General features: G+C 33.6%; 1 protein-coding gene and 1 long non-coding RNA gene across 6 annotated transcripts; one reads left to right on the top strand and one right to left on the bottom strand.

Moving 5' to 3' along the window:
• The first annotated feature begins 733 nt into the window (after positions 1-733).
• On the top strand, positions 734-10,810 carry LOC103930956 (TMV resistance protein N-like). 4 transcript variants are annotated; one of them, XR_007255004.1, is made up of 8 exons: positions 734-1,398; positions 4,391-5,477; positions 5,608-5,922; positions 6,072-6,983; positions 7,104-7,793; positions 8,365-10,336; positions 10,414-10,488; positions 10,612-10,810. XR_007255004.1 is itself a non-coding variant. In XM_048575366.1 (6 exons), exons 1-6 carry the CDS (start codon positions 914-916, stop codon positions 8,653-8,655), a joined length of 3,780 nt encoding a protein of 1,259 aa, XP_048431323.1. In that variant the 5' UTR covers positions 734-913; the 3' UTR covers positions 8,656-10,810. The 4 variants fall into 4 exon arrangements, 1 of the variants encoding a protein (XP_048431323.1); XR_007255003.1 differs by having other exon boundaries at positions 10,414-10,810; XR_007255002.1 differs by having other exon boundaries at positions 8,365-10,488.
• Positions 10,195-12,419, bottom strand: LOC103959156. Of its 2 annotated transcripts, XR_669005.3 has the most exons (3): positions 11,598-12,419; positions 11,254-11,516; positions 10,195-11,005 (listed from the first exon to the last, which is right to left on the bottom strand). It is a non-coding gene; the product is annotated as an uncharacterized LOC103959156 (long non-coding RNA). The 2 variants fall into 2 exon arrangements; XR_007255007.1 differs by lacking the exon at positions 11,598-12,419 and having other exon boundaries at positions 11,254-11,591.
• Between the last annotated feature and the right edge of the window lie 4,744 nt (positions 12,420-17,163).

Raw genomic sequence — 17,163 nt, 5'->3', positions numbered from 1 at the left:
TCTTATTTATTCAGCTTAGCTGGCAATTAATTAATTAAAGAGAATTTTAACGAAAAACTCATGTTAACTTTAATGAAAAATCACATTTTTACACTAAAAAGTCGATCATGGTATTATTCACTTTACTCATTATTTTGTTCTTATTATTAAAACTCAAAATTTTCAAGCAATTTTCATTAGTTTTTTTTTAATTTTAAATCCTTCGGAAAAATAAATACAAAACAAAGATGTGGCCTTCGAAAGTGGGCAAATGGGTCGGAATTATTAATTCATTCCTGGTGAAGAAAGGCCACGGGTGATTACAACATCAACAAACTATAGTGATCAATCGATCAAAGGAAAAAGAAACTCCATAATGGAAAAAGACACGTTCTTCCTTCAATTAAAGACCCCCACTAGTTAGTGGAGAGAAATTTACCTACATCATCTGAGATACTTTCCTCAGTATGGCCACTTTATTAGTAATATTTTTATATTTTTCAGTGGTCTGTGATTATTTTAAAATATTGTAATGGTGGATTGTTACATCAAAGGTAGTCGGTTGTAGTTTGCAACAAAACTTCCTCTCCTTTACATTAAAAACCGCCATGTAATAATTTTATATTTTTCAATCGTCAATATTTTGCCACGAAAGTTCATTTCCTTCAACTTGTTCGCATTCACATTGAAGGGTAGTAGGAAGGAAACTGCTTTGGTAGGTAGGACGAAAAGCATGAGGACTAAGATAACAAGAGAGAGTCCACATTCACATTGAAGGTGGTAGGAAACTGCTGCTCCCTTCACAGGAAGAAAAGCATGCATAGGCCTAATATATATAACAAGAAAGAGTCCACTGTCCACACTCCATACCATACTGCATATTCCAATTCTTTGAGACGCTCTTTTCTTTAGTTTATTTGTCCTTAATTCTCTTATGGCCATTCAACTTGCCTCTTCTTCCTTGCCTCCTTCATGGACATATGATGTATTTTTGAGTTTTAGAGGTGAGGATACACGTTTTACTTTTACAGATCATTTATACGAGGCCTTGAACCGCAATAGAATCAACACTTTCATTGATCGCCATCTTAAAAGAGGAGAAGAAATATCACCAGCTTTTCTAAAAGCAATTGAAGAGTCGAGAATTTCAATCATTGTAATCTCTGAAAACTATGCATCGTCAAGATGGTGCTTGGATGAGCTTGTACATATACTTGAATGTAGAAGGTCAAGGCAGCAAATAGTTTGGCCAGTTTTCTACAAGGTGGATCCGTCCCATGTACGAAATCAAACGAGTAGGTTCGGTGACGCATTTACAGGACATGAATGCAAATACAAGGACGAGGGGAAGATCCTCTTATGGAGGAGTGCTCTAAAAGAAGTAGCAAATTTGTCAGGACATACCGTCAAAGAGGAAGAGTACGTACATTTCTTCACTCCTTGTAGTTTGTTTAATTATATGATTCTGTATTTCAGGTTTTAGTTTCTACTACAATAATACCTATTTAGTTGCTAGTTTTTAAATCCCTAGCAAGAGGCACATACTTGACTGCAGCAATTCCATAATTTTCCAGCTTTGTTGAATGGCTAGTCTATAATTTACATATGAAGAAGATAACTCTTATCTATGCTACTAAATAAAGTTGGAAGCCCATTTGCGGTCACGGGTTTCACCATAAATGATGGGACAAAAATGCCCCTAAACATAAAAGTTCAAAAAAGTCCGAAATAATGCATCAAATAATATAGGAATATTTTCGTAATATAAACAATATTTTTTTTATAATTAATTTTTTTGTACAGTTTTTTTATTTTATTTTTATAATTAGTACCACAATGTGTTAATAATAATGTGATTCAATCAGTTGTTAATTAAATATTATTTTATCTATTTTTAAACACGTTTAAAACATCTTAAAAGGCATGTAGTGCCGGTTATAAAAATGATCTTTTGCGCGTGTATTATCTACAATAATGAGGAGGTGATAGATTTACTCCACATGCGCTACGTGCATGAAGGCTAGTTTATGTTAAACCTACATGACCATCTTCTTCATATATAATTATAGACTCATTCACCAAAGCTAGCGAATCAGGGAGTGACTCTTGTTGTTGCTGGCACTCCTCTTTCGTGTAATACTCTGTCATCTTTTTTTTTAACTGATAAACTCAGACTTGGATTCTCTCCTTGAGCCTAAGGAGAGGATTCTCCTGACCAAATAACTTGGGCCGTTGGATGAAAATCCAACGACTACAAACAGGGGGTCCCTTTAAAGTTATAATAATTATAACCGTTGGATTTTCATCCAACGACCTAAGTTATTTGGTCAGGAGGATCCTCTTCTTGGGCTCAGCAGAGGATCCAAATCCGATAAACTCACCCCGTTACTCTATCTTCCCACACATTATTATTCCATCCGCCATAAAAAATTAAAAAATTAAAAAATTAACATCTTATTTTCCACCCCCTATAATCCCAACTAACTTTTATACAACACACCTCAAATGTCCTATTTTCATCGCCAGTCCCTTGGTGAACTAAGCCAGTCCCTTAGTGAACTAACTTTACACCAAAATTTACATCCAGAAATTAACTTGTTTGGTGAAAATTTACATCCTCGAAAGCTACATAGTCATTGGTTTTGTTGGAGAGTTGTAGAGAGCAAAAGATCTACTTCATCAATTCAACTAATTTAGTTCGAAGCAAAAGAATTAAATCGAAAAAGTGGAAGTAAGAATATCAGAAACAGTAAAAGAAAAAAATGCGAATCTGCAAGTAAAGGGGAAGCAGTTTAAGAGGGAGAGCGTACCGGCGAGCTTCTCAGCATCGAACCAAGATTCTGATTTCTTTGTCCACTCTCTCTCTCTCTTAAATTGCTCTCCTAAAGCTGAGATTTGATTCAAATGAGCTGGAAGCTATCAAATTAAAGATGCAAAATTGCAATAAAACGTCAAAAAGTTTAAAATTTGTTGGAAAAATCCACAAACTGATGAACATATTTGGAATTGGAGCCCCAGAAATCACAGAAACGAACCATGAGAAATGCTATCTGTCGGTGGATTCTTGAACTTCTTCTGCCACCGGAATAATGGATCTTTCTCCCACGGATCAAAACTTGACTCCATTAATTAATCTGCCCAAATAATGTACCTATGGTGTTGTTTTATAATTTACCGATTACTAATGATGTTAGGTAAATTAGTACTTTTAGGAAAGAAATGATACATATCCGTACAAAACATCTGTTTTCATCAGGAAATTTTATTTGAACACATGTAACATCTTTCTACACTCAATTTACTCTTTTCACCCATATTATTTTTTATTATTAAAGAATTAATCTCTCTTTAAACCCAAATTTATTACCTAAACTACTATCTCAAATCCAATTCAAAATATTAAATTATTTTTACATGCATTCTCTTTATAAAATAACATCTGTAGTTGATTTTTTTTTTTTAAAGAGGCATCCTTGCCCCACCCCCTCTTCCCAATAGCATTTCCATGACTACTTTTTTTCTTCTTTCTGCTACCAAACCCAGACATTTGCCTTTTTTCTTTCTATTGATGTGCATAAGCAACAAATCGAACAATTCATCCCCTTATATTTATCAACAAGCAAGGAAGTTTATAATTTAAAAACATTGGTAAGAAGTTTTTTCTTAGAATTTTCCAATTGCAAAAAGCTTAACAAACCATTCGGAATTGATGAAAAAAATTGAAACCCAAATACTCATCTTTTAAACTTTAAAACAAATTTAAATCAAACGAACAAAATATTCATAAATTGAGTCATATCTTAGTTGGAGGATTCAAAACTTCAAAATCACCATCCATCAATAAAAAAGCTTGTTTTTCTCTACAAGACCTATTAGGGTTTTAGCCAGAAAGAATGTAGGATAAACAAGAAGTGATGGTAAGGTTTAATGGGTTTATAGATAAATTTGAGTTTTATTATTAATTTCATTTTGTACTTAATAGTAATTATACAATATGTTAAAATAGGCAACAACATAACATTTAAATGAAAAAAGAAAAAAAGAAAAAAGAAGAAGTCTATGTCTTATTATTATTATTTTAACAAAAGAGCAAAAAAAAAAAAAAAAAAAAAAAAAAAAAAAAAGAGTCAATGTCTTAAGTACGGAAAGATGTTATGTGAAATTGTGAATAATGGCATAGGGGTAAATCATTTTTACTAATGGGTCAATTATTATCTTACATGATTCTGTATTTAGTTGCAAGCGGCACATGCTTGACTGCAGCAGTGATTATCTATACCTCTGTTTTTTTCAATCCTTTTTATCTTTTCATTCTCTTCTTCTTTTTACATTTTTTTTTTCCTTTTTCAAAGAAGTATAGCATAAAAAGTTGATTGGCTAAATGTGGCAATTTTTTTATGTAAACTGGTAGGTACGAAGCTACATTCATCAGACAGATCGTGAAGGAGATCCTAGTCCTTGTACCACAACGCCCGCATTTGAATGTAGCCAAATACCAAGTTGGAATGGAGTCTTGTGTAGAAAAGGTGAAAGAGCTGTTAGATGTCGGTGGAAATGATCCGTGTGTGGTTGGGATTTGGGGGGCATCTGGAATCGGCAAGACAGAAGTTGCAAAAACTGTTTATAATGCAATTGCTTACAAGTTTGAAGGTAGTTGTTTCCTGGCAATGCAACCAGGAGGCCTACTCCAACTACAAAACACTCTTCTAAGTGAGATTGGTGGTTCAAAGTGGAAAGTTGTCAATCCTCATAGAGGAAACAACCTTATAGAGAAACTGTTGAGGCGAAAGAAGATTCTCTTAATTCTTGATGATGTGGATGAACTGGGGCAGTTAAACGACTTGGTTCAAGTTGAATGGCTCGGTGAGGGTAGCAGAGTGATCATAACCACAAAAGACAGAGGATTGTTGAATTCTTATGACGTTGGGTTGATATACAATGTCCAAAAGTTAGAAGACAACAAGGCTCTTGAGCTTTTAAGTTGGAATGCCTTCGGAAAAAAAGAACCTTCCGATGATTATTTGGGATGCGCACGACGTGCAATAGCATATGCTCAAGGCCATCCGTTAGCACTTAATCTTATAGGTTCTTATCTACGGAATAAAAGTAAAGATCGTTGGCAAGCTATATTGGATGATTACGATTCTTACAATAGAGAACCTTATGGAGGAATTCAAAAAATACTTCGAAAAAGTTATGATACCTTGGATTATGTCATGCAACAAGTTTTTTTAGACATTGCATGCTTCTTCAAGGGTAAACGTAAAGACTATGTGTTACAAATATTAAGAAGTTCGAAGCTTAGTGTACCTCAAGATTGTATTGACTTACTCGTTGAGAAAGCCATCATAACTATTGAACATAATAGAATTTTGATGCATGACTTGCTAGAAAAAATGGGTAAGCATATAGTTTGGGAAGAATCGCCCATTGAACCAAGCGAGCGGAGCAGATTGTGGAATCATGAAGATGTGTACCGTGTTCTAACTGAAAACAGAGTAAGTAGAATATATATTCTTGCATTTGGTTTAATTGGCATGATTTTGGAAAGAAAAAAAAAAATTAAAACCCTTTTGATTTCTTTGTTATACGAATTGTTTGTTAACACTATTTATTTTTCCATCTTAGGGAACAAAGAAAATTAAAGGCATTGTGGTGAAGTTGCCCAAGCTAGATGTGATACCCTTGAATGCAAAAAGCTTTTTCGAGATGGTAAATCTTGAAATTTTTATAAGCCGTAATGCACACTTTTCTGGATGCATTGAGTATCTACCTGACGATTTGAGGTGGATTGAATTCGGTGGAGTTAAGCTTCAAGATTGGGGATCCAATATTCTTCAAAAGCATATACTTACATTCAATTTGCAATCCAATTGTCATCTAAGGCATCTTGTCGCGTTTATTATGCCAAACAGTGGCATCAAACAATTGAAGGGATTTGAGGTATGTATACGTATTATAAATTAATTTGGACAATTACTAATTTAATTGTATATTTTATTTTTGGAAAAAGAAATTTGCCAAAGCTTTTCATCATTAATTATTCTATTTAAAGTTTGTGATTTTTTTTTCTTTTGATTTTGATTTCACAGAATTTGGCAATGCTTACATCTTTGGTTTTAAGTGGTTCCGAATTCTTAGAAAAAATTCCCAACTTATCAGGAAGTCCAAACCTAAGGGAGTTGATTCTAGATAAGTGTAAAAGTTTAGTTGAAGTTGATGATTCTGTTGGATTCCTTGATAAACTTGTTAAATTAAGTCTTGTTAAGTGCTCTAGTCTTAAGAGATTTGCGACGAGACTCAGATTGAGATCCCTTCGAAGCCTTGATCTTGAGGGTTGCACAAGGCTCGAGAGTTTCCCAGAAATAGAGCCCAAGATGGAATCTCTAGAGTGTTTGGACATAAAAGAAAGTGGCATAAGAGAATTGCCTTCATCAATTGCATATCTTACTGGGCTTGTCTACTTGTGCGCACGTCATTGTAAGAACCTTACAGGTACATCATTACGTCACATTTTTGGGTTGCAACATCTCGACTATATTGAAATGGATGGATGCCCAAAACTGGGGACATTTGGGAAGTTTTCAACTCACTTAGATACTTCACATGACAATGGTAATCCATTAGCCCTTCCCAACGTAGGCTGTACTTATCTTGATCTTAGTGGATGCAATTTATCAGAAACTGATTTTCTTGTGCCTCTTCATTGGTGGTCCAAATTAGAATGTGTTGGTCTGGATAGAAACAATTTTGTTAGTCTACCTGAATGCATTAGCAAATTTGTTAACGTGGGAGTACTTGATTTGAATGGTTGCAAGAGGCTTCGGGAAATTCCACATGCCCTTCCACCAAATCTAAGTGAATTATATCTGGATGATTGCACATCATTGGAGAAAATTCCAAAGTTGCCCTCGGGGCTTAGGCTTCTGCAGTTGGAAAATTGCTTTAGACTAAGTGGCGATGAGGTGGCAAAGTTGGAAAATAATTTGTTGAACTTGAATCAGGTTTGTCTCTCCTCCCTTAATTTCTCTTGAAATTAAAATATATAATTTGTTGATACTTGGGAGGGAGGATAGATCACGATTGTTTATAATTAGTTATTTACATATTATTCACTATTGCAGGAATCTCTTTTGTGCTCTCAATTGCAAGTTACATATCCTGGCAATGAAATTCCAAAGCGGTTCAGCTATACCTCTAAACATCTAACAGCCACTAGGATTGAAAGTGGATGGGAAGGGTTTTATAATGGAGGTAGTGAATTTAGTTTTGAAATTCCTCTAAATTTACAGGAGAGGGAGACGTTATTAGGATTGGCCTTTTCTTGTGTTTTTCAACCACTGCCACAATTGAGAGTATATCACAGTTCTCGTGTTCGTGTTTTTCAACCACGGCCTTTATTAGAATTGAGAAATTATTTCGAAGGACGTGATTATAAAAACTTTGAGTGGTTGTCGAGATGGAGGCAGACAGATCATGTGGGGCTCATGTTAGTGGATTTAGAAAAGAAGCAGGGAGATATTTGTAAAGTTAAATTTCAAACCCACGGGGACACACGCATTAAAATCTGCGGGGTGCACCCCTTATTCCGCAAAGAAGATGAACGGCTTCCCTTGTCTTTGGGACCAACGAGTAGTCTTGGATCCACAGATATTGTCGATGATGAATATGATCGGCAACAACAATGGCCTTCCTTATCTTTGAACCCAGCGGATGATCATCCGAAACGCACGCAGATTGATCACAATGTTCCTTCTGATATTGAGGAGGAGCAAGAGCAACCGCCCACCATTTCTGATTTACCACGAGTTTGGGTACGTACATTTCAGTTTTAGCGATTTTTTTATTATTCTTTATTGTGATATCCTTTTTAAATTAATATAATAAAAATTAATTAATTTAAATTAAATACAGGAAAAAATTTGAAACAGTTTTCAATCTGCATAATCAAAGATTTCATATCTGTAGGTGATTAGTTATTAGTAAAACAGAAACCACATTTGTATCTTGAAGTACCTTTCACGATAAAATCAAATCCTAATTAATCAAAACAAACAATTATGGAAGGAAAATATACAAGGGGAAATGAGATTATAAGTACAAAATTCAAGATTAATTACCTAAAACTTGGTTTTGTTCATATAAGTACAAAATTTCTACACGAAGATCAAAGAACTACATCGTTTGGATGAACATGTAAACCACATGCTTCTCCCTCTGTTAATCAAGTTTACACGCGGAGATGGAAGACTTGTAGGACTACTATTTTTTTATTTGCATTTACTTCTGCCTTTTCAATTAATGAATTGGTGGAAAATTTGATTTGGTGTGGATTTAGAAAAGAAGCTGGGAGATATTTGTAATGTTGAATTTCTTTTCCTCCAGGACGCACGCATTAAGAGTTGCGGTGTGCACCCACTATTGTGCAAAGAAGACGAATGGCTTCCTTTGTCTTTGGGACCAACAAGTAGTCTTGGGAAGAGGCCTCGACCACTTGGATCATCAGATATCGTCCACGAGGAATATGATCGGCAACGACAATGGCTTTCTTTATCTTCGAAGCCGGCGGATGATCATCCGAAACACAGGCGGATTGATCTTAATGTTCATTTTGATATTGAGGAGGAGCAAGAGCAACCATCCACTTCAAATGACTCGCAATTTTTTCTTCATTAGGAGTTTGGTTACGGGCATTTCAGTTTTAGTATAACTAAATAATTTTTTTATTTTTTTGTATTGTGAATTTGTGTTACCTTTTTAGATTAATATAATAAAATTAATTAATTTAAATTAAACACAAAAAAATTAGAGTAAATTACATTTTACCTCCTCAACTTTGGATCGCATAACAATCTCATATCTCATCTTTTAATTATTGCTAAATCATACATCAATTTACAAATTTGTTACAATATCATACATCCATCAATTTTTTTGTTAATTTTTATATTAAATGCTGCCGTGGCAAACACAGGCCCGCTCCCTTACCTAACTAGGTTATAAAATTAATTTAATATTAACAATTAAAGAATTTTTAGTTCTAAATTAAATTAAAATTAACAAACAAATTCATGGATATCTTAACGGAGGTTTAAGATTGCAACAAATTCGTAAGTTATTTAAGACATTGCAATGTTTAAAAAATGAGGTATAACTTTGTAATAAGACCCAAAGTTAAGGTAGTAACATGTAATTTACCCAAGAAATTAAACAGTTTTCAATCTGCAGAAACAAATGTTTCATATCTGTAGGTGGCTACTAGCTAATTATTAGAAAAACAGAAACCACTAATCAATTCAATCATGCTCAAACCAATATAGTCTAATACGAAAGGAAAAGTTGGAATTCAATCATGTTAAATTCATAAATTTTGAACATCCATTTCCATCATAATAACCACCACATCATCATATTATCACAACCATTAAATCAAAAGAGATATTATAGATTCATCACTGAATTCATCTTAACCACAAAAAATCTTGATGTAATCAAAAGAGATATTATAGATTCATTACTGAATCCAACAAAAAAATCTTGATGTAATGAAGATAAAATAAAACAGGAAAATTAAAATTTCTACAAAATTATTCCAACTTCAAATCTCATTGGCCTGTATTAAGAAGATAATCCTACAAACTCCCTTTGCCATGCTTTTCTGAAAAGTGATGAATTTGGTTTTGCAATGATCTGGGGATTCTTGGGATATTTGAAATTAATTGGATGTGGCCTTTTCAGTTTTGTTGGTTCGTTTTTGGTTTTCAAAACTTCTCTATATGTATGTATGTACGCATGGTACAATGCAAACAGCCTAACAACAGTTAATTAAAACTAACTCAATTTTTTGATATGATTACTAAAATTTGAAGCTTGGAAATTAGAACCAACCTAACTCCAGAGGCATCAAATGTTTCCTTGGGAAATTGACCTACCTAACAGGAAAGTTCTAAGTTAGGAAGGTCCGGAAGGAGTAGATAGGTTACATTTAGAGAAGTACATGAAATTTTATACTCTACACCACACAATTGCACAATGCACACATGCCTTTCTCAAAAAGAATAAAAATATTGCAGCCACTTATTTCAAGATATTTTTCTGATGCAATCTTCACTTCTGGCATAAATATGATTCTTCCCTCAAGTTTGTTGAATAATTTGCTTAAGCATATCCTTTGGGAATGGTGGAATGAAGGAGATGCATAGTGAAGTTAATATATATTGGCATCTAAACGTGTTAACTCCTCTCATTACGAATGGCTGATAATTCAAATGCTAAAAATACAATTCATATCTACTTCAATTATATGCACTAATTCCATACATGTGTGGTGAGCTCAAGCATTTGCTGAAGCCATATGGTATATTGCAGTCTCTTTCAACTTTGTTAATAACGAATAAGCATATTTCAATATCTTTATTTTTCTTTCTCACTTAGGTGCACTTTGATGGGAAAGAGGTCGCTCGAAAGCGAAAACATGGTGACTTTGAGGAGGAAAAGAAAAGAGAACACGTACGTTCCTTCTTCCTTTTTCTTTCTGTGTGTTTTGGGGTGAAGGATGTGAGGGGTTGTTGGTGTTTGGCATATGTGGGCTCTGTTTGACTCTGTTTGTATTCATATTGTTGGTCCTTTCAGGTTTGAGAGATCAATAAAGAGAGCAGAAGAAACAGATGAAGGGAGGAGATTGAGCTGAAAGATCTCCGTCAAACAACATATCGTAATTGTAAAGATTTTTGTCAGGTTTTTCAGATCAACTAAAAATCTCAATAAAAATTGAGGATGTTTGATAAGATTTGAAGTCAATTAGTCAAATGGCAGGCCTAGATTTCCGTCAGTTGCTCAGGTAGTGGAAAAAAACATGCCAACTAATTCAATAATTTCATGTTCGAGACTTTGTCGGTGCCGAAGCGAAGAGCTAATGAGAGAATCAAAGTACAGAGAGACCATGCGTACCTGAATTGAGTTCAGAGGCAAAATCCTTGAACCAACCTCGGGTATCTGAATCTTAATGTTGAAGAACCCTTCGGCTCTGCATCAAAGCAAAGCACAAAAAAAAAACGTTTTTGTTATTAATTTTTTTGTTTCTCGGAAACCAAACGATGGGTTAGAAAAATCGGAAAAGAGGCCAAATTGGGAAGCTTTGCCCGCATCGATGGTGGTGAAGACGAACCCAGAAAATTAGTGAACTTTTTTCTAACCCACAAAATCATCAAGTTTTTTCTAAAGTCTAATTATATCAAATCAGAAATTTGGACATATAATAGGCGTAGAAAGTACCCGTGGTGATGAGGAATAGATGATAATGATGTGGGTTTTTTCAATTGGAAAGATTTGGAGCAAAATTGCTGCTGTAATTTGGAGAAGAGAGCTCTAGAAGGTTTTCAATTCGAATAGAAGTCGATCAGAAAAGAAGAAATCACGGAGAAAGCAGAGATGGAAGAGATCACGAAGCAAAAATCGAAGAACGCGAAGCAGAGATCAAAGAGAGCAGAGATGGTATTTGGCCCCTCAATATGCAGACGTCATCCCCCATCTTCGTTCTGCAAATGAATTTATTCATTTTTCTATACCGAAATGAAAGCTTTCTTATAAAGCATTAATTTCATAAAAACCATTCTTACATGATGATTATAGAGATATATACACCATAACACAACATTCAAACCTCCAGTAATTGAAAGTGCAATGATCTGTTGTAATTGGTAAGTAATACTTAGTCACTCAACAATTAACAAATAGACCAAATAATAAAGAAAAAACAATCTTGGTTAATTCATTTTACTAAGAAGAAAGGTTATGAAGTTCTGAAATGAATATGCAGCAATCTTTTGGAATGTCAAAATTTATTCATAATACTTAACCATGATATACAGATTCTCCGTGTTTTCATCTTCTGAATTACATGGAAAGTAGTGTAACAAAACATGTTCACGTCAAAACTCACATGATTTGGCCTGAAACCACTAAAATTCTTTGCTTATATTGGAAAGTGTTTAACAAATTAGCATGATCGAGGACACTAATTCTAAGGATGGATAAAACTCTCCAACCACTATAGGTTTCATACAAAAACACTCAAAGTGCTCAAGTGGATTACACGGTATCTCAACACAGATCACACGAATGGAAAACATCATCCAGACTTGTAGTGCCTAACACTACACAATCCTACGATAATGTGTGAAAAACCCGACCACATTGTTCAACAACATTATCAAATTGAGCATGGTTCTGATTGATTTTTATACATAATTCAATGATCCAGAACACCGCAACCATAATTTGAACAGTTTGCATTCAGATTTCAGTAAGTAAATAAATAACTACCCTTTTCCCACCCATATGTAGTATATTTACTTTCTTGAGAAAAAAAGTATGAATGAATTGAAAAATTAAGAAAAACCCAAAGAAATAACCGGAATTCTCATGAGGAGGTCCGAGTTGTGCCACCTTTCGAAACGGTTGTTCCAGAAATTATTGCGGGCATCTTCATGAACCTCTTTTGGTGTTCCAGTCTCTGGGTGGAGCTCCCACACCTGGGACTTGCAGCCATATTTCCAATTGATGCGTCTCCTTCATCTTGTCCCTATAACGAATTTCAAGCCCACTACTTTTAACCTTAAAGCATTTATCATGCTGAAAAAAATACTTAAGCATCTTAATTGGATTCCCTACAATTTGGTGGAGTTCATTCCAAGTTATTGGACTCCTATCATTATACCCTTGGTAAATATAAACAATCATTGGGGACCAAGCAGCACATCCTTATCAATAAAAGATTAGCAACCTTTGGCTCAGGATAAACATAATGCATACGAAAAAATAAAACTATAACAAAAAACTTGCACACAAACTTTTGCACTGAAGATGATGAGAATTAAAATTATCACACCAGAACTTACACTTTCAAAAACAAATCATGGACCTACAGATTAGGTAAAAGTCGTGAGGCACTTCATGGCATTTGTCTGGGTCTGATATTTGCGAGCTATTCACATATACCTATCAAAATGAACAACATCATCAAATGCTAGGTTTGACATCTATCTGTAATATAGCAAAGAAAAAAAAATCACTAATTAAATGTGTGATTTGTTTTTAATTGCTGGCTATGAAGCTACAATAATCAGCAACATTGTTGGGGATTTCTTAGTCAAAGTACTACAACGCACGTATTTGAATGTGGCCAAATACCTGAGAGATTTTTCAATGTAATCGGTACACGGATTAATACATCATTTGATACTATACAAATGGTAGGATATTTGTGTTAAAATATTAATAACTTAAAAAATACAATTTCCCACCACTTATATAAAAGCGCATAATGTAGCACTCGTGTTCTGATAAAAAAGAAAAAATTCTCCAATTACCGGTTGGAATACAATGGCAAGACTTAAGACTGAGGTGGGGTCAAAAAGAAAAAAGCATCTATGTCGGATATGGGATCGTGGCGATTTTATAATAGAGTAATGTTATACTACGTTTTTGTATTACATTTTCATACTATTTTAGGTGGTATTTATTGTGGACAGTTACATTATTTAAATTAATTAGATTTTTAAATTTAATTTATTATTTAATAAACTAATAATTAAGAAAAACTAGTTAATTAAATTATGATTGTGGTATACGAGGAGTCGTTCTTCTTCATTTTCTTGGATTTTGCAAATTTTTAAATGATGTGATTGTCTACATCAGATGTCACATAAGATGATATAAAAAGATAGTATGGATAACATTACTTGAGAGAGACAGAATATATGATGCCAAAAGAAGTATTATTTACAAATCAAATCAAAGAGTATTAACTATAAAGATTTAAAGGAAAACTAATGAAAAAAATTTGAAAACTTTGAGTTTTAATGATAAAGACAAAATAAAGGGTAAAGTGAATAGTACCAGGATTGACTTTTTAGTGTAAAAATCTGATTTTTCGTTAAAATGAACAGTACCGTAAACTTTTCGTTAAAACTCTCAAAATTTAATTATCAAAATGTCTTCTAAATTACCATGAAAGTATCATTTTACCCCTTGTGGTCTTTGCTTTTGTACCATATTACCCTAATCTGTCAACTTTATTATTTTTTTTATAAAGAAGGAAGCCGTCAACTTTGAACCATTAACTTTTGCTTTACGACGTCGACAAGATATATACTGGTAATTGATTGACGATTTCTATAATATATAAAGTAATAAAAAAGTGAAAAGTAATTTGATGTCATCAAGTTTCAATAAAAATATTTAGACAAAAATACTCTTAAGATAAAAAATTTCAAAAACTTTTGAAAATCAAATAAGGTAGGGATATTTTTGTCATTTTAACAGTATTTTATTATTATTTACTAATTAAGTTTTGTTGTCTGAATGAAGAAGAAGAGACAAGTTGATTGTTCATTGGAGAAATCCAGGTAAATTGAGGGGGAGTATGGATGCTGGACCGGTACTCGCACCAACAATTCGCTCTCGTTATATATCGGGCCTTTTGCATGTTTTCCTTCCTATGCAGGAACCAGGAGTTTCCTACCAGCTTCAATTTGAATGTGATAAAGTGGAGAGCAACCTTCCTTGAACTTTCATTCATCAAACGGAGATTTACCAGTGTTGCTGACACGGTTTTTTTTTCGAGTAATGTTATTTATATTATGTTTTTATATAATATTTTTATATTATTTTAAATGACATCTAATGTGAATACCCATACCATTTGAAAAATTTAAGGAAATGAATAAAAAAAACTTCTCACATATCACAATCATCATTTAATTAATTAATTTTTCGTAATTATTAGTTTATTAAATAATAAAGTAAATTTAAAATTTTAATTAATTCAAATGATATTGCTATCCATATCAAATGACATCTAAGATGATATAAAAATATGGTATAAAAATATAGTATGAATAACATTATTCTTCTCTGTCACACCCTAAATATAGTTTGCTAGCTGAAAAGGATGGTGTCCTTAGGTGATTTGTTTAGCTTCATTAACCTTCACTGGACTACATTAGGCTAAATGCCAGTGAAATATGGTGTTTGTTACAAGCGGGGACAAGTTTTAATGAGTCCAGCCCCGACTAAACTGGACTACACGCTTCACTAGAGGGTCTTAGCAAGACCCTCCAAAAAGTGGGCGGACTGCTAATCCCGACTCTGCAACGCTTCACCCCTAGTGGGCGGACTGCTAATATTTATTTTTGTGGTTTTTTTGTATAAGGAAAAAGTAAATTAAAAACGATAAAAAAATTATTTGGATCCTAAAATATTTTAGCCCGTAGTTTAGTCTGTCAGTACATCAAATACTTCACGATTCTTATCCAGCTTAGTCCAAGTCAAGCCAATATAGCTTAGTTCCGAAAGCTAGTTCAGTCCGAAATAATCCGGTACAACAAACGTACCCTTATTGTTCTTCTGCAAATGTATTTCTCCACTTCTCTTGTATTTTTTCTCACCACAGAACAGAAGAAGAAAATTATTTTCACAAATACTTCCACATTTTATACACACGCTCTTGTTTTGTGGAATTTAAGTTAATCAATTGAAATAAAAATTAACGGTCAAAATTAATATGAATGTGTAAAAATTTAAAAACAACAAGTTGTGTTAAAATCGTTGCCCAAAAAATTGTCCGAAAGGTGAAGGGATGTGAGGCGGAATTAGGCCCACTCGTTGTCCGTGTGAAAATAAAAGTGTGAAAGGAATCTTTTTGGCTGTTCCCATCACATCCTTCTTGGGTTAACTAAATGAGAATTGACGGTAGAAATGAATGCACTTTGGTGTGTGTTGAATCTTTATCGATCCCTCTTTTTTAACTTTTAACAACTTAACTCATTAATACTAAAACAGATAAAAATAATAAAAAGAGTACAAACAAAAATAATCTTAAACGCTTTTGTTGCAGTCTTTCAAGTTAATAGCGTATTTTCATGCGTTTTAACCTTTGTATGTACATAATTGAGTTGTCATACGGTCATAGTAGCTTCATATGACATCGTTTATGTGTCATGGGGTGAAAAGAGCGTGTGCTTCAGTAACAAACGAAAAAAAAATAATAATAATAAAAATAATTTAAAAATGTTAAGTTTTAATGATAAGAATAAAATAAAGGGTAAAGTGAATAGTACCAAGATTGATTTTTTAGTATAAAAATATGATTTTTCGTTAAAGTAAACGGTACCAAAAATTTTTCGTTAAAGTTTTCAAAAAAAAAAATCAGTGTTTATAAATAGAAGTTGCAACCAAAGCTCCTCTCCATCAACTCTAAAAGGTAGTCTGTAGGAAACAGCTTTGTGGATGTGGGTAGGAAGAAAAGCATGAGGCCTGACAAGAGAAAGTCCCTAAGGGGACTTACACTCCATACCTAGGCTCTTAAGTTTATTTGGCTTTAGCATAAATTATTTTCTCATTTGTCAAAGAAAAAATCACCTTAAATGACTCACCTTTCTTCAGGTATGCGACATTATTTATATGGTTCAAAACGACATAATTTTAGACCGGATATAAATAAGAAAAGGAGGCGGATTATTTGCCCTCTTGTTACCGTATCCTTCCCATCTCCTCCTATTTATGCGGTTACGGTTAAGTCACGTTAACATTTTATATTTCTATTGCTTTTTGTCTTATTATCTCTATTAAAATCAATATAAAATGTTGACGTGGCTTACATGTGACCGCACAAATAGGAGGGGATGGGAATGCCACGATAACAGGAGGGCAAACAATCTGCCTCTATAAGAAAACGCGTGTGAAGAAAATCACTCGACAATCTGTATTTTTTAAAGCACTCCTCGCTCTTTTTTTGCTAATTAGAGCTTCTTTTGGGATTTAATTTCCTAATATCATTCTTCTCACCAAAGAGGAAAATATATAATGTACAAGAATGATTTACAAGGAAAAAACATCAAATAACCTAATTACAATCTGATTACAAGGACTCAAATAGGTAACTAAACTAATTACAAAAGGTCAACTCTCCAACACTCTCTCTTAAGTTGGTGCATAAATGTCGTTCATGCCCAAATTGACAAGAGAGTTGTAGAACGCTTGACTTGCAACAACTTTAGTTAAGATATCCGCTAATTGATCATTTGAGTTTACGAACGGGAATTGAATAATATTCCCATCCAACTTCTCCTTAATGAAGTGTCTATTAACTTCCACGTGTTTTGTGCTTTATTGTTGAATTGG

This window comes from the organism of the source record quoted next, unplaced genomic scaffold (assembly GCF_019419815.1).
Source record: "Pyrus x bretschneideri cultivar Hongxiangsu unplaced genomic scaffold, Pyrus_bretschneideri_v1 Contig8, whole genome shotgun sequence".
Lineage (NCBI taxonomy): Eukaryota > Viridiplantae > Streptophyta > Magnoliopsida > Rosales > Rosaceae > Pyrus > Pyrus x bretschneideri.
Note: the sequence above shows the minus strand (reverse complement) of the source record. Positions and strands in the feature narration are given on the sequence as shown.

What these genes read in the sequence shown, in the direction of transcription:
- LOC103930956 (XM_048575366.1), top strand. Translation starts at nt 914, where the DNA reads ATGGCCATTCAACTTGCCTCTTCTTCCTTGCCTCCTTCATGGACATAT. An exon ending in GTGTTCTAACTGAAAACAGA is followed by an intron (nt 5,478 to 5,607) that starts GTAAGTAGAATA and finishes TTTCCATCTTAG; the next exon opens with GGAACAAAGAAAATTAAAGG. An exon ending in ATTTGTTGAACTTGAATCAG is followed by an intron (nt 6,984 to 7,103) that starts GTTTGTCTCTCC and finishes TCACTATTGCAG; the next exon opens with GAATCTCTTTTGTGCTCTCA.